At 47.3% G+C, this 25795-nt stretch overlaps 1 protein-coding gene across 6 annotated transcripts in view; it reads left to right on the plus strand.

Moving 5' to 3' along the window:
* Nucleotides 1-436: 436 nt before the first annotated feature.
* cbfa2t3 (CBFA2/RUNX1 partner transcriptional co-repressor 3) overlaps nucleotides 437-25795 on the plus strand; it is a 58022-nt gene continuing 32663 nt past the window's right edge. For 5 of the 6 annotated variants that reach the window (XM_055921270.1, XM_055921275.1, XM_055921272.1 and 2 more), the window contains exon 1: nucleotides 437-667. In XM_055921270.1, the coding sequence (XP_055777245.1) occupies nucleotides 454-667 (214 nt within the window). In that variant the 5' untranslated portion in view covers nucleotides 437-453. Of the gene's footprint in view, nucleotides 668-7085; nucleotides 8414-25795 lie in introns of those variants that run through there. The other variant, XM_055921276.1, reaches the window with a different exon arrangement.

Below are 25795 nucleotides of genomic sequence, written 5' to 3' on the forward strand. Positions count from 1 at the left end.
GTGGCGTCGCGATCCATCTGAAGTGACGTGTCGTGGACGGAACAAAAGTATGAGGTAAAGGGAGAGTCATTTGAAGACTGTGTTAGCTGCATAAAGTTAAAAGGAAGTCCAGTTTTTTTCTCTGTCTGGCAGCCATGTGATCTGGCTGTGCTGGGCTCATGTTCTAATCATGAGAGCCAGAGGACTCACTCTGTGATCTCCCCAGGCCTGGATGAGTCAGTCAGTCAGTCAGTCAGTCAGTCAGTCAGTCAGTCGGTCAGTACCCTGAGCACACAGGAGAAAGGACATCAACCCTCCGGTCTACACACTGACCCCAGAGAGAAAGAAAGATAGTCCTATCAACTTGTGTGGTTTAGTGTGTCCCCTGACCAGTCGAGAGTTCTAAAAACACACAGAGGACAGGACAACGTTGTGGATTACTGCTGTGGGAGGGGGGGGGGGGGGGTGCAGAGCATGGCTGCCGAGGTCCACCTGGAACGACAGAGGAGGTCTGACCTACGGAGAGACTCAACCTCAGCCTCCACCTCGGCCAATTTGACCGCTCCTCCCAGGGTTCCCACGGTGATGTTGACCAGTCACAGGGGGACGCTGTGCAGATGGAACCCTCACAGGCTGGAATCTGGCAACCCCAACCTGGCAACCAGGAGCCACCGCACAGCCAACCAAGGTAGGTGGTGATCCTTTTCTGTGTTATGAGAGGTACTACAGGCTGTGCCTCTGTTGGCAGCGCGCTACAGTGACGAGTGATTGTGGAGAAACTCCTGCTGTCATTTCTCCTCATTAAGTTGGAGTGATTGATGTGTAATCAGATTGTGTTGAGTTAGCACCACATGCTCCAGACAAGACATGGAAATTAGCTTCCTACTGTAGCTCCTGTAACTATGGTGAAACGCTTTACAAACTGTCACTTGATTTTCAAGGTCAAAACAGACCCCAACTTGTTTTCATTACTGAAAGCATAGTTTGCTGTCAAAACCCTACACTGTAAAGACATTAGAAGTCAGTGGCACATATGTCCAAGTGGACTGGGAGGGAAAGGGGTTCAGGCTGGTGAGGACCTGAGGATGGGGACTTCCCTCTGGGCTTCCCCTGGCAGCTGGAGGGGCACACTTCCCTTTATTGTGTTTCTGAGGGGCTAGGGGGAGGGTGGAAGGTGGAGGGTTGGAGATGCTGAGTGAGGCTCATTCATTGTCAAGCCCAGGTCAGGATCCCGAGAGACACTACTGACCCCATCAGGGCTGTTAGTTAGGTTAGTGGGGTCCCCTCCCCTCACTTCCCCATCCCTCTCCTGTCTGCTAGCTTCTAGCCGTCAGACCAGCACACTCAACAGCATCACTGGCTAAGGGAGAAATATGGTGTAACACAAAGGAAATGGGAGAGTCCTTGTAATCTTAATCTCATACTTTCTTCCTTTCTCAAATCCACTCTTTCAACACTGAGAGGAGAGGATCGCTTGACTGTTTTCAAGCACACGCTGTCAACAATGCAAATGAAAATCTGGTAATTGATTAAAGTAGTGTAAAAACTGGAGTAGTGCCTTTAGGTAAAAACTTCACAAATCAGTGAGGCCAGTAGCAGAGAAATGCATTAAAAGCATCAGACATTAAAGCTGTACTTTATAGACTCTAAATATTTAAAAGGGGTGCCGTCTTAGAGGAGGACTAATACCCAACATAGTGAATTACCTGCGGCAGCTCCCATTTCTAGGCAGTAATGAGCTTTGTGAACATTTCAGTGATAAGCACTCTATAATTAGGCTTAGTCATAAGCATCCCCTGTAATTCTCTGATAAAAACCCAGCAGAACTGAGGTAAACGCTGGCTCCATCCGTCAGGGTTGCCTCATGTTCCAAGGAGGTACCCATGTCCCTATAAACAACATTCTTTGTCTGATCAAGTAGTTTACCTGTTTGGGGGGGGGGGGGGTGTACCGTTCAGGCATCATAATGGTAATGGTCTTGTGATATTTTCTATGTGTGTGTGTGTCTGTGTGTGTGTATCTATGTATGTGTGTGTGTGTGTGTGAGGCGTTATGAGACGCGGTGCAGGCTTCCTGTGAGGGAGCAGATGTCGCAGGGCTCAGGCACAGCTGCGGCGGATGATAACCGCAGTGGCAGGGATATGTCGGCACGCTGGCTCCTCTCCCTGTGTCTTATCACCGCGCATACAGCACACAGCACACCACAATGAGGAACTGCCGCCCGCCAACACCAGCACACCCTCACAGCCGGCCCTGAGAGAGGGGAGGGCAGGGGAAGAGAGGGGGTAGAGGGAGCGAGAGAGGGAGGATGGAGGGGTAGACTGAATCTAGACAGAGACTTTGAGGGAAAAGGTGGAATGAAATCACAATGAAGCTTTGGATTATGCCTATCATAGGTTTCATGAACGCTCAGCTCTTCCTGATCCTCCATGGCTAGAGAAAGTCATACTGTATGCTTTATGTGCATGAGAGACATTTATGTATTTACAGTGCACACGCTCCAATGGCTACTCGTGTGTTGAGGACATCTGGCTCCAAGGTTGACATATATTCTACCCTACCTCTCTGTCTCCATCAACAACCTTATCATCCTCCATTACACAACCGGATTGTATTACATATTGGTTCTCTTAATCTCTTCACAGAGATGGGTATAAAACAAGGATGATGGGGGATGGGTCTGTGACGAATATCATCGTGAAAAGAGAGACATAGAGGGAACGAGAGAATGTGTGAGAGAGAGAGAGAGAGAGGAGGGGGAGAGAAGGGGGGTAGAGAGAGCAGTTATTCTCTCTATTTCCTCTGCACCAGCTTTGCGGTTTCTGTGAAGAACAGATGTACACTACGTGATACAGTGCACCATGCCCCTCTCCTTGCTATCTTCAGTCCCAGCACTACCAACTGTCTGCACACACATTCTCCCTCTCTCTCTCTCTCTTTCTCTCCCTTGCATGCCAATGTGGACACAATCGCTTGCCTGAATACATGCGGATGCATTCAGGTGCAAAGAGAAAACAGGGTAAATTGAGAACTTTCCACTGCTGCCCACTTGACTTTCTCTCCTGTTCCTGCATCCTGCTCTTTAGTAAACACTTCACTTTAACGAGGTGCTATTTCCTGGTCCTTTAGCAGGGCTGGTCACCAGCCACCACTGACCTCAGGGTCTCCTCTTTCACACACACTGAGATAAGCATAGTACAGCGTGTACTGTTTAAAAAGAAGAGAGCGTCATCTTCAGTTCAAATTCCCATCATGCTTCGATGAATTGAACGGCCACTTTACTGCACGATTGCAAATAGAATGTCAGAGGGTCTATGGATGCAATTTGTAAAACCAGCATCAAACGTGTGCTTGACTAGACGGAGCAATGATCCGTTGCGCCATGCTACATTACAGCACAGGAGCTCTCTCGTTCTGTGTTTTCTATTCTCCGGCATCCTCTGATGACTTTTAAGATGACTTTAAGACGTTCACGACGCTAACATAAAAGCTGTCGGATAACACACAGCTTCCACGGTCATATCATCTCAAAATATCAAACTTCAATGTGAATATTACTACGGCGAAAAGCTTTCGCTACATCTGCAATAACATCTGCTAAATATGTGCACGTGACCAATCAACACGAATTTGATTTGATTTCACATTCCCATTGCCACACCAGTGCAATGGGTTGCATCAGAAAGTGTACTAACAAATACACAGTATAATCCTGAGCGTGTTACGTTTTTCATTTAGAGGGAAAGAGACTATTTTGTTTTAACCGCTTCTCCCCAAAATAATTTACTTTTACATTGCTGCCTTTAATGGCAACTCAATAACAGCGTCCACTGAATGTGGATCCAAGCAGCAGAGCACAATGGAGCTGCGTTCCTTTCAGACGAGAGGCACAGCGGCCTTATCTCTTTTCAACACGCCAGCCAGCCTGTGACTGGAGCTATAGGAAAGGATTTACAATATGTGAGTGGAGGAAATGCTCCAGTCCAGACCTCTGTGAATTCTCTCCCTGTAGAGCCTCCGCTGCCCCGTGTCCCCAGTCTGTCACAGAGACCTTCATTACCATACCTACACAATGATCAACCCCTCAATCTACCCTGCGCATCTCAGACCAGTCCTCCACCACCATCAGATACAGGCAACGCAACGAGGTGGAGAGAACAAAAGAAAGACAGGGAGAGAGAAAGAGAGAAAGAGAGAGGAGACAAAGCCAGGTCATTTGTGTTCATTAATGCCATCAAAGGGAAGTCAGGGTCTGAAGACGAGTGTCAGGAAACGAGGGAGTTCAGTTCATTGAGAGAGATAAATATAGTTCCCACCTTGTGTTTCTGTTGTGGGGATGAGTTATCAGACGCGCCACATGGAGGGTCATCCCATCCAACACATCACCCAACAAAAGACAAAATTAAGAAAAGAATGAGGGGCTGTCATTTGGGGAGCTGACAAGCCGTCTGCCCGTATTCCCAGAGGAGAATAGCACGCCGTCAATCATAATGCTATCATGGTGACAGGATTCCTTCTTGGTTTCACCCCATGCCCCACACACTGTCACTCATGGTCCCCCCTACCCACCCATCACCTCTCCAACATCCAGTATTATTTTTTCTAATTAAACAAAAAGACCTAGGTAAACATAAAACGTAAAGATATTCAATCAAAAACATACCTTTACGTTCAGTTGTACACACGCAGCACGCACGCACGCGTACACACACACGCACACGCACACGCACACACACACACACACACACACAAACACACACGGTGTGTGTGGCCCTCAGATGGACCTGCAGGGCCAGCACAGGCAAGGCTATAACTCCACAGCAGGAGAGAGAGAGAGGGGCTATAAACACTCCATCAAGTCCTGGGACGATCCACCATCCATCTCCTTGACAACCCAAATCCCAGGATGCCACATGGAACCCCTGATAGGACTCTGATGGGTTACTTGCATTGGGGAATGTGTGAGGGTGTGAACGCGTGTCTGGGTGTGTGTTTAATTCTCCCACCATTCTAAGCCCAATGCAGCAGTTATAGTGTTGGTGTCTGAATTATTAAAACAGCCAAGGTAAATATTGAGAAATTGTTTCTCTTCAGAAATGCATGGATTGGTGTATATACAACACAGAACTAGCTCTCTCTCTCTCTTTCTCGAGAAATCCTAGATCTTTTAGAAGAGACCTGGCCTGAATATGTTTCCAAATCTGATTGAGGCAGACAGAGCTGTAGGATCTCTGATACATCTTAAGGCTGCTCACTGGATGGATCAGACTTTGATATGGTAGATAGAGAATCATAGCAGCTGTCATAAAGAGAAGAAAAAATTGCAATGGAAAGTACTGTACAATATACCTTATCAGTTCTCCCCCCAACTGAGAGCAATACTTTTAGGCCACAACACACTCACTCACTCCAGTCCCTTATGCTTGGTTATAATGGGGGATAGAGATCCCTGTTCCTACTGGTTTGCTTATGGGTCTGTGGCCATTCACTAATCATATCAATTATCATAAAGATTATCATTGTGATGGATTACCTCCAACTGTATAACCTGTTCGACATGTGAAATGGTCAGTAATACACAGAAACAACTTATCCCCTTTAGACAGTTCCCCTTACCTGTATCTGAGAGGACACCTCACACTCCGGACACCTGACTGGTGAGACAGGACACACTGGATAGCAGCTGTCTCTGTGTACTCTTGACTGACTTTGTTGTTCTATAGACATAGTAGAGGTTAGGAGGAGAGTGTTTGTTTTGTCTTCAGTAGGCTACCCCTCTTCCTCTGTGTCTGCAACCAAGCGTAAAGGGCACACAGGTGTAGAATTCTCAGCTAGTGAAACCAGATGAACCTGGCTGATATGACGTCATCGTTTTAGCACAAAGTTTTTCAACTATGGCACGCGGCGGTTCAACGCATCAATTAATGAGCACCATTTACTTTTAGAATTTTTCAAATTGCCGGCGTCTGGGAGCTACAATTGGGATATGCCACTGTGCTAATGCAAATAGGCCTACATGGTAAACTAGGCATTGGTATTTGTGGTAAACGCAAAGCCATCATATGTATGCAGATAGGCCAACTGCCTATGCCATTACAAAAAATACAGCATTAACTCAAATACACACACACACTATGAGGATGTCGGATGGAATGACCGTAGAACAGTCGCACTATGGTGTTTACCTGCAGATTCTGGAGGTGCAAATCCAACCTCTGACTATATTATTTTTACAGACACCTTTCAGCCAAAATCACCTTTTGTGATAGCTACTGCACACCGTAATTAAAAAAAAATATTTTTGTATCTATATTGTTGTCTATCACTTGTATTCTTTGGTGAAAATGAATAAATACTGTCTTGGCCATATAGTAAGCTCGTGCCCAGGCAAATTGCGCATGGGCGAAAGTGTCTTGGGAACAAGATTAGGCCTCCCTAGGCTAAAGCAGAAATCTTGTATTTATTTTCTACCATTGTCTATTGAGAAGTAAGAGGAAAATGTCCACTGATTGTCAAGCGTCTGAACGAGCAGTTAATTGTGAGGCCATTGGTAGAAATTATGAGATGATGTTGATGGCATTGCATGGAGAGATTGCCTAGGCGACGAGTGAGGTGGTTTTAGAGCTGGCGTCTGCTGATGTGAGGAAACAGCGGCCCCCTTGGGTAGACATGGGGAAAATGATTCTCTATGGGGAAAATGTCAAGACAATCTAGAATGCATACCTGGTATTATAGCCTACTGTAGGCGCCCGTATTTATACTTTATCAAACCCCTCTGACCATTTGATGTCGGCTATATCTCCTAAACTAAAGTATGGAATTAGGCTAACTTAACACTAAGCTACAAATATTCGTTGTTTCTTTGCACATAAAATAGGCCTATGACAGTGAAGAGAGTTAATAAATCCAATCGGGCTGAAGTAAAAACCTCACGTGGGGAATACATTGTATTTCTAGAATTTACAAAATAACATGATGTAACTTCTGTACTTGTTTCAAGTATAAATCAATAGCCTATATGTGTGCACAGTGTGTGTATGTGTGTGTGTGTGTGTGTGTGTGTGTGTGTGTGTGTGTGTGTGTGTGTGTGTGTGTGCATGAGGTCATAGTTTCATGAGTTTCAATATGCGAGAAAAAAATGGACTATATGGAGATAAGACGCGTGCTGTCAATTGTCAATGCTATTGCAGCATCGAGCAGAAATGTGGCTGTCAACTCGTAGGTCTGAAGAGAGAGAAAGAGAGGGAGAGAGAGAGCGAGAGAGAGGTTAGGAGCTCCGTACGCATCCTGCTCCAGATGGCGATTTAAACGCAGACAGAAGGCTACAGAGGGATAGAGAGAATCACAAGACTGCACACTAGACCCGCGAGCTCAAAATAATCGAAAACTACAGAATGAACCAAAACACGAAATGAGCGAAAACAAAGACAACCATTTAGGCGCTCGAAATATGATAAAAGATTTTTACTGACTGGAGTTGACAACAGCATCTCAAGCCAATTGTTTCAGTGGAATGAGCGGTCCTATATGCCTGAACAGTTGGATCGGTTGGCAATGACGGTCTGAGAAGCGTGGTGTCTGCTGAGCAAAACCGAGTGATTCATTCAGCTTTGACATGATCAAACAAAGGGAGACTAATTTTACGGACGTATAAAGACTTGATATTGTAAAGTAATTTGGACAATTGTGTGCCAAACAACGGTTTCAAAGTCGTCTGCCGAGGAGTAGCATTTGGAACAAGAGGATCCATGCCCAAATGAATTTCATATTTTTACGTTGGATGTAGCCTACCGCGCGCATCGGACAAGGATTTGTGAAGTAGCCTATTCTCTCTGACAATTTTAAGATTACACAAAATATTTATTGTTTGTATCAGTTTGCCGACGGTGAGCACAAATGTTAATACATAGCTGAATCAACTATCACTGTGGTTTCTTTACTGTATTAGCCCATCCTTGCTAACAGAAAATGAGATCTAAAACAGCTCACATTTAGATAACGAAGAGAAGTTGTGATTTCCCCCCCCCAAAATCCAGATAAACTGTTGGTTTTTACCATCGACTGTAGACCAAAGACTTCTATGTACTAAAGGATCACAAAGCTCTGTCTAGCTTTGCGATATAGTTTTCAATTTATATCTAAGAAGTGAATTACCTCATAATTAATTGAACCGAAAAGTCAACAACACCGCTTTGAATCCAAAGGAACATTTATTTTTTTTTTGACTGTAAACGTGTCGAATTGATCATTTTTTTCTCGCTCAATATCTTTCATTATCAAAGAGAAGGAATAACACCTTTATGAATGGTGTTCAATATCTCCGAAGGCTTTATCCTTTCTTCCAAATAATGAGGATCGGGGCGTTATAATCGTCATTCTTTGGTTTGGATTATCTTCGCTGCAATTACCTCAGCCTGAACCCGACCTTCACAAAGTAAGTCACACTATTAGGCTACATGTTTATTGCAAATTATAAATTATAGCCTACTGATTGTGTGCTTGTTTGATGCGAGAGAGACGTTTGGACACGGTTGCTTCTGGCATGAAGCACATATTACATTTTATTTTGTAGCCTATTTTGTACTCTTGAATTTTGACACTTATTTTATGAACTATAGGCGAGGCTAGATGGTGAGGTTTGGTGATAATCACTATTTAGCTAGGTAGCATAGCATGGTAAAGACGTGATTTTACATGTCCCTGATGTTAATATAACTGCATAAATTATTATGCAGATCTTTAATTATAACCAATACTCTTCCTATATTATGTTAAATAACATGTAAAAAGTTAGACTTTCAAGGGCAATAATACAATTCCCTTATCGATTAGAAATAATGTGTTATTATACCGTTTTTCTTGACTTTTTTGCATAAAGTTGTTGACTCCTACCTACTTTCGTTGTTCAGGTTTTCCGCATTGTCAGCTATTTTTACAGGAGCTTTCATTCATGTTATTAAACAGTAAACATTGATGTTCAGTATAGTTTCAGTGCTTCCCCATTGATGGCGTTGAATCAAAATGTTTCCATATGAATGGTTTTATTTTGACACAGACACTGCAGTCGATGTGGCCTATTGGATGATGGTTCTCTTCTTTGGAAAAACATAAGATTATAGGCTAAAACAATTGTGCTGATGTAGAATTTGTGATGAAGAGGCAACAATGTATCAGCCAAATTGAAAGCATTGTAGCTTCAATAAGCCATATCACACACTTGATAAGACAACTTTTCATATGTCTATAATATTAATGGTAAACTAGTATAAATAACTAGTAGGCATATTTCATCTCAAACAACAGAGAAGTTAAAACGTTTATACGTCGATATAAATACAGGCTATGTATTTTAGCACATTTCCTAGCAATGTTTGTTTATAGCAAATGTGGGGCCATAAAGCGTCTGCCTTCCTCTGGATACAGGTGGTCTTTAGATGAATTCGTTCTCCCAGATATAGTAGGCCTACATTAATGAAACTAACGGCACATGATGTGGTGTTTTTGCTGGTGCAGATGAGAGCGCGCGAAACTCCTTGTGTGATGGAACATGGAGGCGTAAATATACAGTTGTTGGGTCGGGTTGTGGTTTTTAGGGCTTTGTACTCTAGCGTCTCTCGTGTCTTCTTCCGGTGGTGGTACCTGTACCTCACCACAACTCCCACATCAAAGTACTGACTGAAAGAAGTAATGCGTTTGGATCGTAGGCTTAGGCCTTGGTTTTGTTTTGATATCTTGTGGGTGCCTTCCTTGAGTGATACGTGATTGAAGGAAGGATGCATGTTCAAAGTATTCGGACCAGGCCCTGCCCTGTTGTCACAAATCAGAGGAAGGGCCAGTAAATAACCTACATCTCATGGGCTGTGATATATTATTTTATTATATATATTTATACTATATTATCATGTGTTACAGAGGCACGGTAGATTATATATTGCACACAAACTGAATGGGCCAAACCATTTATAGAAGCCTAGGCTAACATGTGCACATAACCTGGAATAACCTGATCATCTCCCATGGTGTGAAATTCTGGAATAGGTGGCCTGGAATTGAAAGGCCTCTCTCACCTCTCTTCTCCCCTTTAGCGGTGCACAGGTGAAAGACAGCTGGCCGCACGTGAACCACCCTCAGCCCATGCACTTACGCCGATCTCTCATCTCCTGGGTGTGATGATCAGACTCCACAGTGGGTCAATTGCCAGATATTCAATTCACAAAAACGGCGCCTCTCAGTTTCAAGGCCAGAAAATGCAATATGGAGCTGGTGTCTGTGCCAGCCAGGATAATGAGTGAGCAGAACTGTATTGGGCGTCAGAGAGTAGAAGACGAGCACATCGACGAGACAGCCTATTGGCATTGCTGCCAGACAGACAAAGTAACAACATTGCTCTAGCCTAGTGAAAGAGAAAATGAATTGGGTTGGAAGCAATATTATTTAATGAAACATCTCAAACGAAATACAATTAGAAGACATTCTAAACTAGATATACACTGAGTATACCAAACATTAGGAACACCTTCCTAATATTCGAGTTGCACCCAACCCCATTTTGCCCTCAGAACAGCCTCAATTTGTCGGGGCATGGACTCTGCAAGGTGTTCGAAAGCGTTCCACAGGGATGCTGGCCCATGTTGACTGCAATGCTTCCCACGGTTGTGTCAAGTTGACTGGATGTCCTTTGGGTGGTGGACCATTCTTGATACACACAGGAAACTGTTTAGGGTGAAAAACAGTTATTCAGTTCTTGACACAAACCGGTGCGGCTGGCACCTACTCACATACCCCGTTCAAAAGCTCTTAAATCCTTTGTCTTGCCCATTCACCCATTCAATTGAGACATACACAATCCACGTCTCAAGTGTCTCCTCCCCGTTCATCTACACTGATTGAAGTGGATCGAACAGATTACATCAATAAGGGATCATAGCTTTCACCTGGATTCACCTGGTCAGTCTATGCCATGGAAAGAGCAGGTGTTCTTAATGTTTTGTATACTCAGTGTATGAAAGATGAATAAATATAACTTAAAGAAAGATTCCTCTGTGTAGATGACTCATCTTGGCCAAAAAGTCACTCACTTGAGCCTGCACGAACTCTGATATCCATCAGTGGATTCTTCTCTGTGAAAACAGAGGACATTTTCTCTGCAGGACATCACATGAATTTACTATTTAATTGGCCCTGGCGGTAAAGATCAGGTGAATAATTGAACAGCTGATAATAGACAGACAATAGATGGAGAGATCCAAAGGTGAAACCACACTACAGCCATTCAGCATTACCGCACATTACCACCAAACATCCCCCCCGCCCGCCACTGTTCTCCAAAGTCAGATGTCCCCACTTCATCATTAAGTGCCTCTCTTAAAGAAAACCATTCATTACCCCACTGGCGTTTATTCCGTCTCTGCTACTACCACACTCGTATGGATGTCTCCCTCCCGTTTAATGGGCAGACGGAAAAATACCACAGGAGGAAAAAAAAGTTTTTTAAACGAGATACGTGCTCTTGTGCCAAAGCCACATGCCAATAGAGAGATGTTGTAGTGCAGTGATGGAGTCTCACCGGCCTCCTCTGGACAGAAGCAGAGACGCAGACCATGCAGTGTGTAGCTCGCTGGCTGCTGCCTGACAAACACCAGTCCTCATAGACCCTAAGAGCCCCACTTTGAGGCATCATAACTCACCCCACAGTGGTAACAGAAACATACTGAAGCTATGACCAGGGGGTTATATACTATTATAAACCGGGTGGTTCGAGCCCTGAATGCTGATTGGCTGAAAGCCGTGGTATATCAGACCGTATACCACGGGTATGACAAAACATTTACTTTAACTGTTCTAATTATGCTGGTAACCAGTTTATAATAGCAATAAAATGTGATTTGCATACTGTATTTAAAAAAAAAAATACAGATTATTTATGACATTCACTTAGTTACACAGGAGAGTGTCCTTATTGGTCACTCATGGCAGGGTAGGCCATGTTGTTTGTTGAAGGTGATAGTGTCTGTTGCCTGGTCCCCGTGCCGGTTTGTTCGCCAGGTGACAATGTCACAGCACAGTGACCTGCAGCCGGAGTGGGGTGGGAAGCGTGGTGGGGAGCGTGGTGGGAAGCGGGGTGGTGAGCATGGTGGGGAGCGTGGTGGGGAGCGAGGTGGGGAGCGTGGTGGGGAGCGGGGTGGTGAGCATGGTGGGGAGCGTGGTGGGGAGCGAGGTGGGGAGCGTGGTGGGGAGCGGGGTGGGGAGCGGTGTGGGGAGCGTGGTGGGGAGTGTGGTGGGGTGCGGGGTGGGGAGTGTGGTGGGGAGTGGGGTGGGGTGGGGTGGGGAGTGCGGTGGGGAGCGGGGTGGCGGGCTTGTGCATGTGACAGGTAATTATTGTAATTTGAGTGCGGGCGGTGCAGGTGAAGTTGGCCGTCTTCTAATTAATGAGAGGAGCAGATGGCAGTGGGCGGGAGCACGCAGCCGGCTGGCAGAGTATGTGTGTGTGTGTGTTTGTGGAGGGGAGAGGAGAGGAGAGGAGAGAGGGTCAGCTGGTCAGCAGAACACACAGACACCTGGACTCACAGGCCAAACGACAATTGCCAGAGCCATCATCCCTGAATACGGCATATACTGTACTGTGCACAAACGCACCATAGCAACACTCACTACCATGACAACAGGATGACTAGATTCTCATCTGTGTAAAAAATAATCCATTTCATATGCGTGTATGTACACGTAGTATAATGTAGTTCTGAGTAACCTATTATAGAGAGTAGAGACAATAGTGTATACTAAATCTAAGTAGGAGATTGGTCAGCATAAGTATATGGGAGGCATTGAGTATAACAGTGAATTAAGAACACAGCAAGCAACTCTGCGTGGGCTGATTTGCCCAGTGCGCAGAGGCTGCGGTTTGTAAGCCACCTGTGTGTTGTGTGCAACAGTGGATTTACCGTGAATGTTCCACTGTCCTGGAATCCCAACCTGTAAGCAGCCGGCAGATTACCCTGTGAACCTAATTCCTATAATGCATTAATACTATTGTGCAATTACATGACCAAGGTACCACCCGAAGAGGCTACGCACCAAGAGACTGCATGCACACAGGTCCGAGCTGTCAGGGTGTGAGCACCCAACTGTTTTGATGTATTTGTCTGGTATCTCACACACAGCTCTGTCCTCTCCCATGATTTGAACATTAGCGGCCAAAGAGCGCGTTCAAGTGCCAGTTACGTTCCCAGGGAGACGAAATTCATCTCAAACAGAGAAATGCTTTCTTTGGACGAGCTAAATAAGAAGTAAAGGGCTTTTTTTCTCTTTTGTTTATCTGGCAGCGTCTGGCCATGATGAAAAGTGCAGCAGCTGAGAAATCCATAATCTTAGGTAACGTGTCTGTGTGTGTGTGTGTGTGTGTGTGTGTGTGTGTGTGTGTGCGCGCTCGTCAGTGTGTGTGTGTGCGCGCTCGTCAGTGTGGGTGAAGATAGGTGCAGACCGAGACATTCACACTGAGATAGTGTTTTGGACTGGATCGTGTCTCAAATCACTGGGTTCTGAGATCGACAGTGAAGTCTTGTTCTCTGGTAAGAGTGATAAGGGCCATTGTTGACGTGTATTATATAACTACATATAGTTCTGCAATGTGGATGGAATATATTTTAAACCCCCATGGAGGCATGCTGGGACATGTTTGCGGGCCTCTGTGGGTATCTCTTATTGCCCATTGAAGGGGGCAGGCTCCAGTCTTGGGAACCCAAGCTGCCTGTTGGGGTGCCAGTGAGCCCATAGTGATGGGTTCAGGCGCAGGCAGACCAGCGGTCGATCGCTATGGTTCCCTCCCTGTTTATCCGTCCAAACAGTGGGAAAGACTCTGGCGTTGGGAGCCCCAGTGTGTTCCACATGTGTTTGACATTACTGTGACATGGCCGCCTCTCAGGGGAGAATCAGAATGTCAGAGAGCAGAGGAGCCGTCCAGCTCCCAAACATCTGGAGTAATGAGGAACGCATTGGCACCGCAGTGTGGGAGCTGAGAGTTACGTCTAAACCACATGCACGCACACTATACACACATATATATACACACAGACACACAGCGCCCACACGGATACACACTCTCACTTGTTACAGAACAAACATATGCTGTACTATACTGTACTTTCACTCAAAACAAGATATTCCGTGCATACATTTCCTTTGTGTTATTATTACACAGAAAAGGGGCCTCTCTTATTTCCCATGGTACGGAGTGTAGCGTTACAAGACCCATATCACATTTGCTAAGAATTGTTTTACTTTGAGAGAAGATATAAATCTCATCTTAAACGTATTATTTTAACCTTGTCGTGTCTCCGCGGGATAAATGCTTACGGTGAATTGCCCTCTGATTGTTTTGCTGATCTCAGGTGTCAGAGCTGAGCTTTCCTGTTTTAAGAGGAATCAGTCAAAATGATTATTGTTGTGTTTTCGATGAAATTAGCGCTCAACGGCGTTAGTAAAATAGAGAACACATTAACAAACCCCTGATTTGAACCTTGCACCTCAGACACAGTATTCTCTTTTGTGACATTGAATAACCAAGGGGTGTAGTCTGTGAACGCAGATGGATTGTATCACTGACACTGACTTCATTATGAGAACTGAGCCTGTGAACTGGCGACAGCTATAGCCAAAACACTCATGACAGAGAGAGAGAGACACTTCATGTTAACCCTCCCTCCCTCTTCCCAACTTCCCATAGGATATGCAGATTAGGGACAGACACAGGAAACACACTGGAATAATCTGCTGTAGCACTGAGCAATTTTTAATCAAACATACAGCGGGGAAGTTCATATCGCTGCTCCACACTCTGATATAATAAGTTCCTCCCTTTTCTCCCGCCTCACCCTCAGCCAGCCCCTTATCACAGAGAGAGAGAGAGAGAGAGAAAGAGTAACGCTGACTGGAGATAGAGTTAAAGTTATTAAGTGTTCACCCACACTCCTCTCCACAATGACTTTAAAGGCGTCTGGAAGGGGGCTGATGGGGGCTGTGGGCTCAGGCTGGGATTGGGGAAGGAAGGCAAGTCAGACGATCATGGGGATATGGCCTCCACATATTTGTGGAATTAGAAAGCTGTTATCTCGTGGAAACAGAAGTTTTGCCACAGATGGTTCCGCCATTCTTCAAATGGGTTTGAGCCGAGTGCCGTTGTGTTCCCGGTTACTCATGCAGACCTTAATCTCTCGCCCAGCCTCCCTAACTCACACCCCTCACATCCTCTACTTAGGATGTGAGGTGCTGTATTGTTCCTAAACTGTTACTTCACTGGGAGAACATTTCAGTTCCCACACAGATCAGGGATTTAATATGAAATGTGGAAAGAGGGGCGAGATTTTATTGATGTCAGAATTTTGGGAGAAAAAAAACTAAAGTGCTTTGAGGGGGGGCATATCTGTCCAAGGAAACCTTAGGGCTGAATCCCTGCAGGGGGACTTTGATTTAGGGGGTGGGGGGCTAAAGTTCTCCAGCAGTCTCTGAAATATCCGGAGAGAGGACAGACAACACAGTGGTAATACCAGTGAACGAAGGAGGCAGATGGGCAGGAGGGGGGAAAAGAGAGAATAACAAAGGGATAGTGGAAGTGAGGAAGACATTTCCAAGTTGGAGAGAGAGCCAGAGAGACGGGGGGAGATAAACAAAGACATATGAGGACACTTTCCCCAGAGCAGAGGGCCAGCGTTCTGAAGGAGTAGAAGAGACAGTGGTGAGAGAAACCTGGACAGACGGAGTCAGGAGTTAACCCCGCAGTTGCCGTAGACTAGAAGATACACAGGCAGGAGAAGCATCTCTGTGTGGATTCCCTGTCTATGCATGACGGTGAGCTAGGGGCTAGGCCTGTATAACCACTGTGTGAATGGCAGCAGGTTACTTTAATTAGCCTATTAGCAAACACTATTACCTTGCCAATTATAGGGCCATCTATATGACTGCTCCCTCTCACTGTTTTTTTGGGGGGGGAAATAGGCCCTGGTTTGAACGGTGGATTCCAGCCGTCAGTCGGGTCCCAGAGGAAACACTGGTATTTATTTCAGGAGCTTCCAGTGCTGCTTGCTTCGGGCTAAATGGAGATTTGCGGGGGAGAAGCTGTCAAACCTTCTGTTTAACTTGTCACATGACTCCCCTGATTGGAGTCCCCACGCAGGCGGGTTGCTACCTATGGGGTGGCGGTGATGGAGAATAGCAGAGACACAGATTACCCGCTATGTGTCTGCCTCCCCGCTAATGTCATGAGCTATTGTGCATGTGCCTTGGGGCATGTGAAGGGGTATGAGATAGGGAGTCACAGACCGGGGGATGCAGATGGTGTCAGTGGTGACAGACAGAACAGCCGTTTAGCTCTGAATGAAATACATGATTCCAGTTCTCAACATTGCCGATTGAGAGGAGGTGAGAACAGCAAGACTTGATGTTGCTTCTTTGGTCTCTTAGGTGCCGGTGTCAATTGGCTGTTTGTGCTCGCTGTGCGCAGACACAGAATGAGAGAGAGGAACGAGACAATGGGCCTTCACACGTCCACTGATTCAAAAACTGTATAAAAAAATATATATATATATAAAAAATGAACACACTCAATGTGTTAGACGGAGATGGACAGGCCATGTGTGGTCAGTCGGGAGGTGTGTGTGTCAGGGGGTGTTAGGTTTGTGCTCCGTACAGCAGCGACGAGCAGCAGTAGTGACGCAAGAGGCAGAGCAAACACAGCAGGTCTGGGCTGCAGCTGACCAGAGAGAGAGGAGAGAGAGAAACACACAGAAAGCGGAGACAGCAGCTGTCAGACCCCCGTCCCCGTTCCCATCGCACACCTGTCACACAGGAAGTCCGGGCCTGCCACCGTTTCCTGGATACGCCTCCTCAGCCAAACACACTCTCCTGCTGCCTGCTGCAGCCTCTAGAGCCTCTAACACAGAGAGAGAGAGAGAGAGAGAGAGAGAGAGAGAGAGAGGGAGAGAGAGAGAGAGAGCGCTGACTGGAGATAGAGTTAAAGTTATTAAGTGTTCACCCACACTCCTCTCCACAATGACTTTAAAGGCGTCTGGAAGGGGGCTGATGGGGGCTGTGGGCTCAGGCTGGTATTGGGGAAGGAAGGCAAGTCAGACTATCATGGGGATATGGCCTCTCCACATAGAGAGGGGCATCTGGGAGCTGAGAGAGCGAACATTATGAGGGCTCTGAAGGCATCATTCATAACAGCCAAACAAAGTACATAAGGCCCAGGGAAAACCAATCTATATTGGTACCTGACGCAAACATTTCCCATGTAATCTCACTGACATCGCTCTGAGTGTGAAGGTCTGGACAGATAAGAGGATGGTGGTGCTCTATGACAGACTGAGAGCAGATCACTGGACAGTATGGACCTCTTCTTTAACTCTCCCACAGACAATGGCCCCCATGCCCACACTTATGTGACACACCACGCTCGCTCACCCTTCCCCTTCCCCATGACCAATCTGAACTAACCCAGATGTACAGCTCGCAGATGGACTCACACTCTCACTACATGTCTCTCTCTCTCTCTCTCTGTCTCTCTCCTTCGCTCTCTGCTCCCAGTTTGGCTCAGGCAGGAAATGCTAGAGTCCTGTACAGGAAGTGATGTCACACAGCCCCGTGGCAGATGGTTGATGGGACAATGACGACGAGGCAGCCAGGCTGTTAACAGCAGCCTGAGCGTCAATGTTGTCATTGGCAAAGTTCTTCTTTGTTTTTGTCAGATTGTCAAGGCGGGTCCTCAGGAGGGCTCCTCGCCCTATTCCCAAGCCACCCTTCATGCTGCCTGTATGCAATTAACAGAGTAATTAAAAGCTTGATGAGCTAATTGGTGTTCGTTGAAGCTGCAGGTGTTTTGATAGGGGAGCTTGTTTGTGTAAGTGCACAGTATAAACAGATTCCGATCGAGGGTAATTTTTGGCACAGTTTTCCCCCATAATTTGAATAGTATGGGTGTTTAGGGAAAAGCAAGGCCATTACCGTTACTGTTAAATAGGCCAAAGTTAGGCAACGGTAATGAAATTGTCATAAATCTTAATCATAACATAAATAAATAAAAATATTCTAAGTTGTTCTGGAAAGGTATTAAGTATCAACTCAATTTGGGGAGAAACAGAGAGAGTGAGACAGAGAGAGAGTGAGACAGAGAGAGAGTGAGACAGACACAGAGAGAGAGTGAGACAGACACAGAGAGAGAGAGTGAGACAGACACAGAGCAAGAGAGACAGAGAGAGAGAGAGTCACAGAGAGAGAGAGAGAGAGACACACAGAGAGAGAGAGAGAGAGAGACACACACAGAGAGAGAGAGTCACAGAGAGAGAGAGAGCGAGACACACAGAGAGAGAGAGTCACACAGAGAGAGAGAGACACACACAGAGAGAGAGAGAGACACACAGAGAGAGAGAGAGAGACACACACAGAGAGAGAGAGTCACAGAGAGAGAGAGTCACACAGAGAGAGAGAGAGACACACACAGAGAGAGAGAGAGACACACAGAGAGAGAGAGAGACACACACAGAGAGAGAGAGAGAGAGAGACACACAGAGAGAGAGAGTCACAGAGAGAGAGAGAGCGAGACACACAGAGAGAGAGAGTGAGACACACAGAGAGAGAGAGTCACACAGAGAGAGAGAGTCACAGAGAGAGAGAGAGCGAGACACACAGAGAGAGAGAGTCACACAGAGAGAGAGAGTCACTCAGAGAGAGAGAGAGAGAGAGAGGCTGAGGCTGCCTCCTGTGAGAAGGAGCAAAGGAAGAGAACTTCTCTGAGGAACTGGGCCAAATAAGTCCCCCTATCCTCCCTGCACCCCCCTCTCCTCCCTGCATCTCTCTCTCCTGTTCCATGTCTTATTTTTTGCTTCCCCTCCCTCTACCCAACCCTTTCCTCTCCACCTCTCTTCACCTCTCTGTCTTTCTATGTCTTTCTAGTGTACTTTATATATCCCTGTGCCTTCCCCCACGCTCTCTTCTCTCTCTCTCTCCACCATGTTGTGGTGTTTTTCTCTGTTCTGCTCTGTGTCCTCTCTCCCTCCCTCTCTCTCAGCGTTGGCAGATGTGCTGGTGACGGCTGTGTGCCCGTGGCGCTGGCGGGTCCCCAGGTGGCGGAGATGACAGTTATTGATGTTCAGGTGTGAGCTTTTTACAGTGGGCCTGGAGCCTCTTGCCAGCCAGCCAGCCCCACGCACTCTGAGCGCCGTCCCCTACTGAATGGGTCTGATAGAACCGCAACAGCAGGAATACAAACAACACAGCAACAAGTCCACCTGAGAATTGATGGTTTAGCTGCTTGTGAGCACACAGCTGTGGACTTGTCTGGTACGATTGGAAGTCCAGCTTTTCTTCCATTGTGTTGTGTTGCCAGTATGAGTAGAAGCTTGGTGCAAACTGCAGAGGCCGTATTTTTTGTTCATATTATGATGTTGACGGGTCCAAACAACAGGCCAGTTAGTTCTTGTTGGTATGTGTGTGTTTGTGTGATTCCCTGAGAGTGGCCGCACACTCGTCTCTGTGTCTCGGGCCGGTGCCGGTGCCAGTGCCCAGTGCCGTCCTAATACACTCCAGATGGGCCAGGCCGGGGAGTTGTTCTTGGCACGGCCCGCCGCGGCAGAATGTCACAAATACTTTCCTTTATTTAGGAATGGCTCTGGGTTAGCGGCTGGGGAGAAAGGGAGGGGGGGAGGAGAAGGAGAGAGGAAGGGAGGGAGGGAGGAAAAGGAGAGAGGGAGGGAAGAGAAGGAGAGAGGGAGGGAGGAATGGGGGGGAAGGAGAGAGGGAGGGAGGGATGGGGGGAGAGGGAGGGAGGGATGGGGGAGAAGGAGAGAGGGAGGGAGGAAGAAAGAAACAGAGCTCCATGGAACATCTGGATTTTATTAGCAGCCATTGGGAAAATGTGAAAAGGACGTTTTTTTCCCTGTGAGTAGCGATATGCTGCATGTAACCACTTCACTGCCGAGGGACGCCCTCCCCGAAGAGAACAGATGGCCGCTAGATTTCAATACAATTATATCAATAACAGTCATCACTGCCGTCAGCGCCACATGACAAGCACACGAAAGTGCGGAGGGGCAGGGAACCGAAACTTGCCTCGCAAGTGCTGTTGTGTTGGGTGGGAAGGAAGCCGACTCTGAAACGCAGGTCCCTCGTCAGGGCGTTTTCGTCACCATCACCCTGAAGTCTCCCTCTCCCTCACAGTTCAAATCATCCCTCTCCATCAACCCTCTCTCCCTCACAGTTCGAATCATCCCTCTCCATCAACCCTCTCTCCCTCAAAGTTCAAATCATCCCTCCATCAACCCTCTCTCCCTCACAGCTCAAATCATCCCTCTCCATCAACCCTCTCTCCCTCACAGTTCAAATCATCCCTCTCCATCAACCCTCTCTCCCTCACAGTTCAAATCATCCCTCTCCATCAACCCTCTCTCCCTCACAGTTCAAATCATCCCTCTCCATCAACCCTCTCCCCCTCACAGCTCAAATCATCCCTCTCCATCAACCCTCTCTCCCTCACAGTTCAAATCATCCCTTTCCATCAACCCTCTCTCCCTCACAGTTCAAATCATCCCTCTCCATCAACCCTCTCTCCCTCACAGTTCAAATCAAGAGCTGGCTTTTCCACCAGCCCGCCAATAACATCACATTACCCAGAAACAGCAAACAGAGGGGGAATGGAGAGAGGTGGAGGAATAAACAGTAATGTAGTCGGTAAATGAATAAGCACAAAGACGTAAGGGAATACACACTGGTGCACTGAACAATTCAGAGACTAGGAGTCCTATTTAAACATAAACAGAGAAGTAGAGAGTAGGGAGTAGCAGTATTGGTTCCTTGTTTTCCATGTTGTTTTCTCCCTGGCCATGCCTCATGTCTCAGACATCTGAGTACTGTATCCGCTGTCTCTGACTGGTGCAGACGAGGAGAGAGCGGATCTCTCCTGTGTATTAGACCGTTTTACACTGACCCTGTCCTGGTCTGGTCAGCTCGTGTCCTCTGCCCAGTAACTCAGTGGTAACTAGGTCAGCCCAGGAACCAGTGTGTCTGGCCTCATCCCTCTCTCCTCTCCTCCTCCTCGGATGGATGAATGGAGTGTCTGAGGACCTCCTCCTCCTCCTCCTCCTCCACACAGCTGGGGTCTCAGCCATTACACACCACATGGGTCATCGCTGCACTGCCGCCACACCCTAAATGGTTTTAACATATATTCTGTGAGTTATTACTGTATGCGCTGTGAGGCTCCTGCCGTCGCTCAGTCTAACTTTTCCTATGTTGTCTATCTTTCATTCCACACAAACACACACACACACACACACACACACACACACACACACACACACACACACACACACACACAGTCACAAACACACGTTCACACACAGGTTCACACACATGCATTTTCTCCCTGGGCCTTCAGTTCTCGATTTTTAAACAGACATTTATTCCCCACTGAATGTTTGTTTTTACTAAACATATTTGTTCAGCCCAGTCTGTGTAGCATCGCAGTGATTCTCAAGTAACAGGGTAACGTTTGTATTTGTTTCTGCTTGTTCCGTGCTTGTACATTTCTGTGGATCGGGCTGGTGGTGTTCTCTCTCCCACCATGTCATTAGTGAACCTAAAGCCTCTGAACTTTAAATCAGCTCAAGATGATCCCAAGTCTGGTTTCTAACACACACACACACAGAGAGAGTGAGACAGAGAGAGAGAGAGAGACAGAGAGACAGACACAGAGAGAGACAGACACAGAGAGAGACAGACACAGAGAGAGAGAGACACAGAGAGAGAGAGAGACACAGAGAGAGAGAGAGAGAGAGAGAGAGAGACAGAGAGAGAGAGAGAGAGAGAGAGAGAGAGAGAGAGAGAGAGAGAGAGAGAGAGGCAGATTGGTGGCTGGGCTGTCTGCCATTCAGACAAGTTGACTGAGTTCTCCCAGCCAGGAGGACATTTACATCATCATCACAGCCAGGCTCCTCCATCCAGCATGTCTGATCACTATCTAACCCACTATCCCTCTGCTCCAACATCTCCCTCCCGTCAGACCTAGTCTATTCTTTATGGTGCCTCCACCCACTCCCATGCTAAGGGGGCTATGCAGGCCCAGGGTCTCTGTCAATCCCTGGGTCAGGAGAGGGGCGATGGGGATAGGGAGTCTGGAGGGGGGCTAGGGAGAGGGGTGCGGGGGTCCCTGGGTGCGGGGTCCTGGGGCCGAGGCGCAGGGCTCTAATCCCCATGTTTTGATGTGAGGCCTGTGTTTGTGTGGACTACTCAGCGGCCTGATGGGGAGCAGATGTGGGAAGGCAGGCGGGCGGGCACCGAGCCAGAGCAGCTGGGAGAAATTAAAAACAACAGCATTCCTGGAGACTGGGGGAATTACAGAGAAAGGGAGAGAGCGAGAGGGAGAGAGGGAACGCGCTAGAGACAGGGAGAGATTTCGGGGGTATGTGTCACAGAGGAGCAAGATCTCTGGAGACCATCTCGGAGTCTGTCCGCGTCGAAGGCACAGTCACAGTAGCTCTGTTCTGATGGTCACGGTGAAGGACAGGCCATGTGAATACAGAGACAGACACTACCATCATCCAACCAGGCTCTTAATGGCCTGTCATTACGTGATGGTTTCTCGTGTGTTTGGTGGTTTTAGTGAAAACACATGTCCTGAAATCTATAAAGAGACCCAGAAATAGCTCCAGAATGACAAACTGGAGTGTGATCTCGCACTGAATCGTTTTTCATCTTGTTTGTAGCACACTAGGACTGAACTGAAACCCTTTTTAGAACCCCGAATGCTGACTGACCGTTCCTTCCCTGAAAGCCATTTTTAGGCGTGATTACGTGAAACATACAGCTGTGTACAGGAGAGACTGACAACAGTATAATTATCAGAAGCTTTTGACTGCACACTGTGGGCTGCAGCTAAAGCCAGAGACGGCGCCGGGCTCCCAAATCCTCAGGGAGTCTATGAAGCAGCATTGTATCCTGGGTCAAATCTATTTTCTGTATTGATTACTGTGTAGATCCACTTTGAGTGGGAGATAAAAGGGCTGCGTGGAAGGAAGATCAGAACGTCCTGTACCACTTCCCTGAACAGGATCCACTGTGGTGTTCCGATGCCATGGTTCTTTAACTAGACAGAGGAAAACACCAGCGAAGGCAACAGGACACACGCTGTGGTCAGGTGGACATGCAGGGGGATTGACAGCTCTACCCAGGATGTCTGTTGAGGTGTGGACCCTCAACTCTGTTTCTCTCTCTTTACTAGTATCTCCATCTCACTCTTGTCTTTCCCTCTCTGTTTCTCCCCTGGCGCGAGTCTCCCTGTCCTTCAGCACAATGGGAGCACAGAGGGCCACAGATGGGGGGCGGGGGGGTTCAGACAGAGCAGACTTTCTAATGTATTAAAAGTGAAATCCAGAGTGTGTGTGTGTGTGTGTGTGTGCGTGCGTGTGTGTATGTGCGTCCTTTAGCTGGTCAGGTTAAACAGCTGTGAGTAATCTCACGGTAGTTGCAGACAGGCCAGGAGGGCAGGACTCCTCCCTCTCTCACCCCAGAAGTCTCGGCCCTCCCAGCCAGGCCGTGGTCACTCCCAGAAACCTTCGGGAGCCATAGTAGCATTTGCCATGTGGAGGAACTCTCCTTAAGGATTAAATGAAGAACCCTGATTAAGGCATGCTTTCTGTCAAAAGAGGTCCACTGTTTCAATCAAATCACAGACAGCGGGTGGGTCAAGATTGTTCAGTCGTCATGGAAATAGAGTGCGTGTACATTATGGGATTCAAGTGAAATGACCAATCAGTGATCGTCATGCAGTATAAACCGACAAGCATTTTTTTAAAGGAAAAAAGTGACAAGAACCCAGGCCTCAGACAGTTTCGTGTGCGGTCCTCTTGAGTTGTTTTGTTGTCGTTGGAGTCAGTCAGTAGAGCTACAATAGCTCCTGAACAGGAATACTGTTTGTTGAGTGTGGTGACAGATGGACGAGCGCTGCCTGCCTCCTCCTCTCACAGACAGACAGACAGACAGACAGACAGGCAGGCAGGCAGGCAGGCAGGCAGACAGACAGACAGACAGACAGGCAGGAGGGGAGGGCAGCCCAACCCTGCAGCACGGGGCCAGGCAGGGTACCTGTCTACATTTGTCCCTGGCTGGGAGCGGGGACATTGCAGCCCCACAGGCAGAAGCCACCAGCTCAGCAGGGCTCCAACTCTAACACCTTGTCGTGTTTCGGGGATCGGAGCGGTGGCCTGGTGAGCGCCCCTTGTGTTTGCGAGGACCACGGTCACATTGTCAACGGCCATTGGAGCTTCTCGAATCTAGAATAACACTCTTGAAAATCAAAGCCTACATGCGATTATGGAAATAGGCCAGAGAAGAGTTTAAGAGAATGCCAACTGTGGAAGGAATACTGTGGAAGGAATACTGTGGAAGGTTTCCATTCATAAACCTTTGCTCTGGAACAGACAGTGTGCCCTGCATGGTTTTGTCATATCAGCATACTACTAGGGCCAAAATTAGAGCACTTTGTTTATGCCAAAGAGCCCAAATTAAACACAATATTATGATATATTTATTTATGTCATTCAGAATCATTCACTTAGTTTACATATAGCACATTGGTTATCTACTTTCTTTTGGGATTACATATGCAATGGTTACTGCAAAAATAGTTTTCAAAAAGCAAACAGGAATGACCTAATTAAACTGAATGTCTGTGATTTGGCATTTCAGTTTGAGACCAAAGGTGAATCCGAGTGTCTGCTGTGTTGTTTAGTGGCCCAGGGTTTGGTTGCGTCGTTTGTAACACAAGCCCTGGTAGAGTTGTGAGTCTGTGGTGTGAAACATAAAGTTCAGCCAGTCTGGTGGGTGGAGGGAGGGAGGGAGGGCCTGTAGCCAGCAGCAGAAGATCTGAGTTTAGTAGTCTGAGAAAGAGGATCAGTAAGGAGATGTGTCTGTCCGCCCTGGATGTCCGCCCTGGATGTCCGTCCTGGCTGTCCGTTCTGGCTGTCCGTCCTGGCTGTCCGTCCTGGATGTCCGTCCTGGATGTCCGTCCTGGATGTCCGTCCTGGCTGTCCGTCCTGGATGTCCGTCCTAGCTGCGGAGGTGACTTCTCCCTGCCTCCCCAGAAACACTTTAACCCTGAGGACCGCGGCACCCTCCTGCATCCCCCCTCCTACCATCCTGCAGCTGCTCTCCCTGGAGGTCAAGACCTAATTATCCTCCTGTTGCTCGTTTGGCAGTGACCCGATGTGTTTGGTTATTTTTGCACTTGATAGTGGTGGGCGGCAGCGGCTGCAGCTTAGCGGGTGGGGTGGTTTGGGGTGGGGGTCTGTTCCAAACATGGCCAGGAGTACTAGAGCTACATGCTAGTGGGGTGCCTGTAGGTCTATGAGTCGAGCTGCTCCCTGCGTGGCCGACATGATCCTGCTGTCCGAGTGGAGTTAACAGTGGAGTGACCCCCGAGACAGCTGATAGAGACGCCTGGCTTAAACCTTCCTACTCAGAACATGCCTCTGTACTGGTCTAATGCAGATACTGGGTACAGGGCTTGCAGGGTATATACACGTATATAAGCGCAGTGGGTACACACACACACTCGAATACGTGCACACACACGGTCTCACACACTGTAAAGCTATCTTCTCCGTGGCTGTGAAAGCCATCACACTCGGCAGCTCATGTTTTTGTAGCAGAAGGATCTCATTCAACCCACATCCCTCTGACGGCTGCTGCTTCCCCTGTTACACTCAGTGTTTACCATGGAGCATTTAATACTGAATACTCCGACACTGAGTCAGGGCTGATCACGCTCACTGGA

The sequence above is a fragment of the Salvelinus fontinalis genome, chromosome 4 (assembly GCF_029448725.1).
Source record: "Salvelinus fontinalis isolate EN_2023a chromosome 4, ASM2944872v1, whole genome shotgun sequence".
Taxonomy (NCBI): Eukaryota; Metazoa; Chordata; class Actinopteri; order Salmoniformes; family Salmonidae; genus Salvelinus; species Salvelinus fontinalis.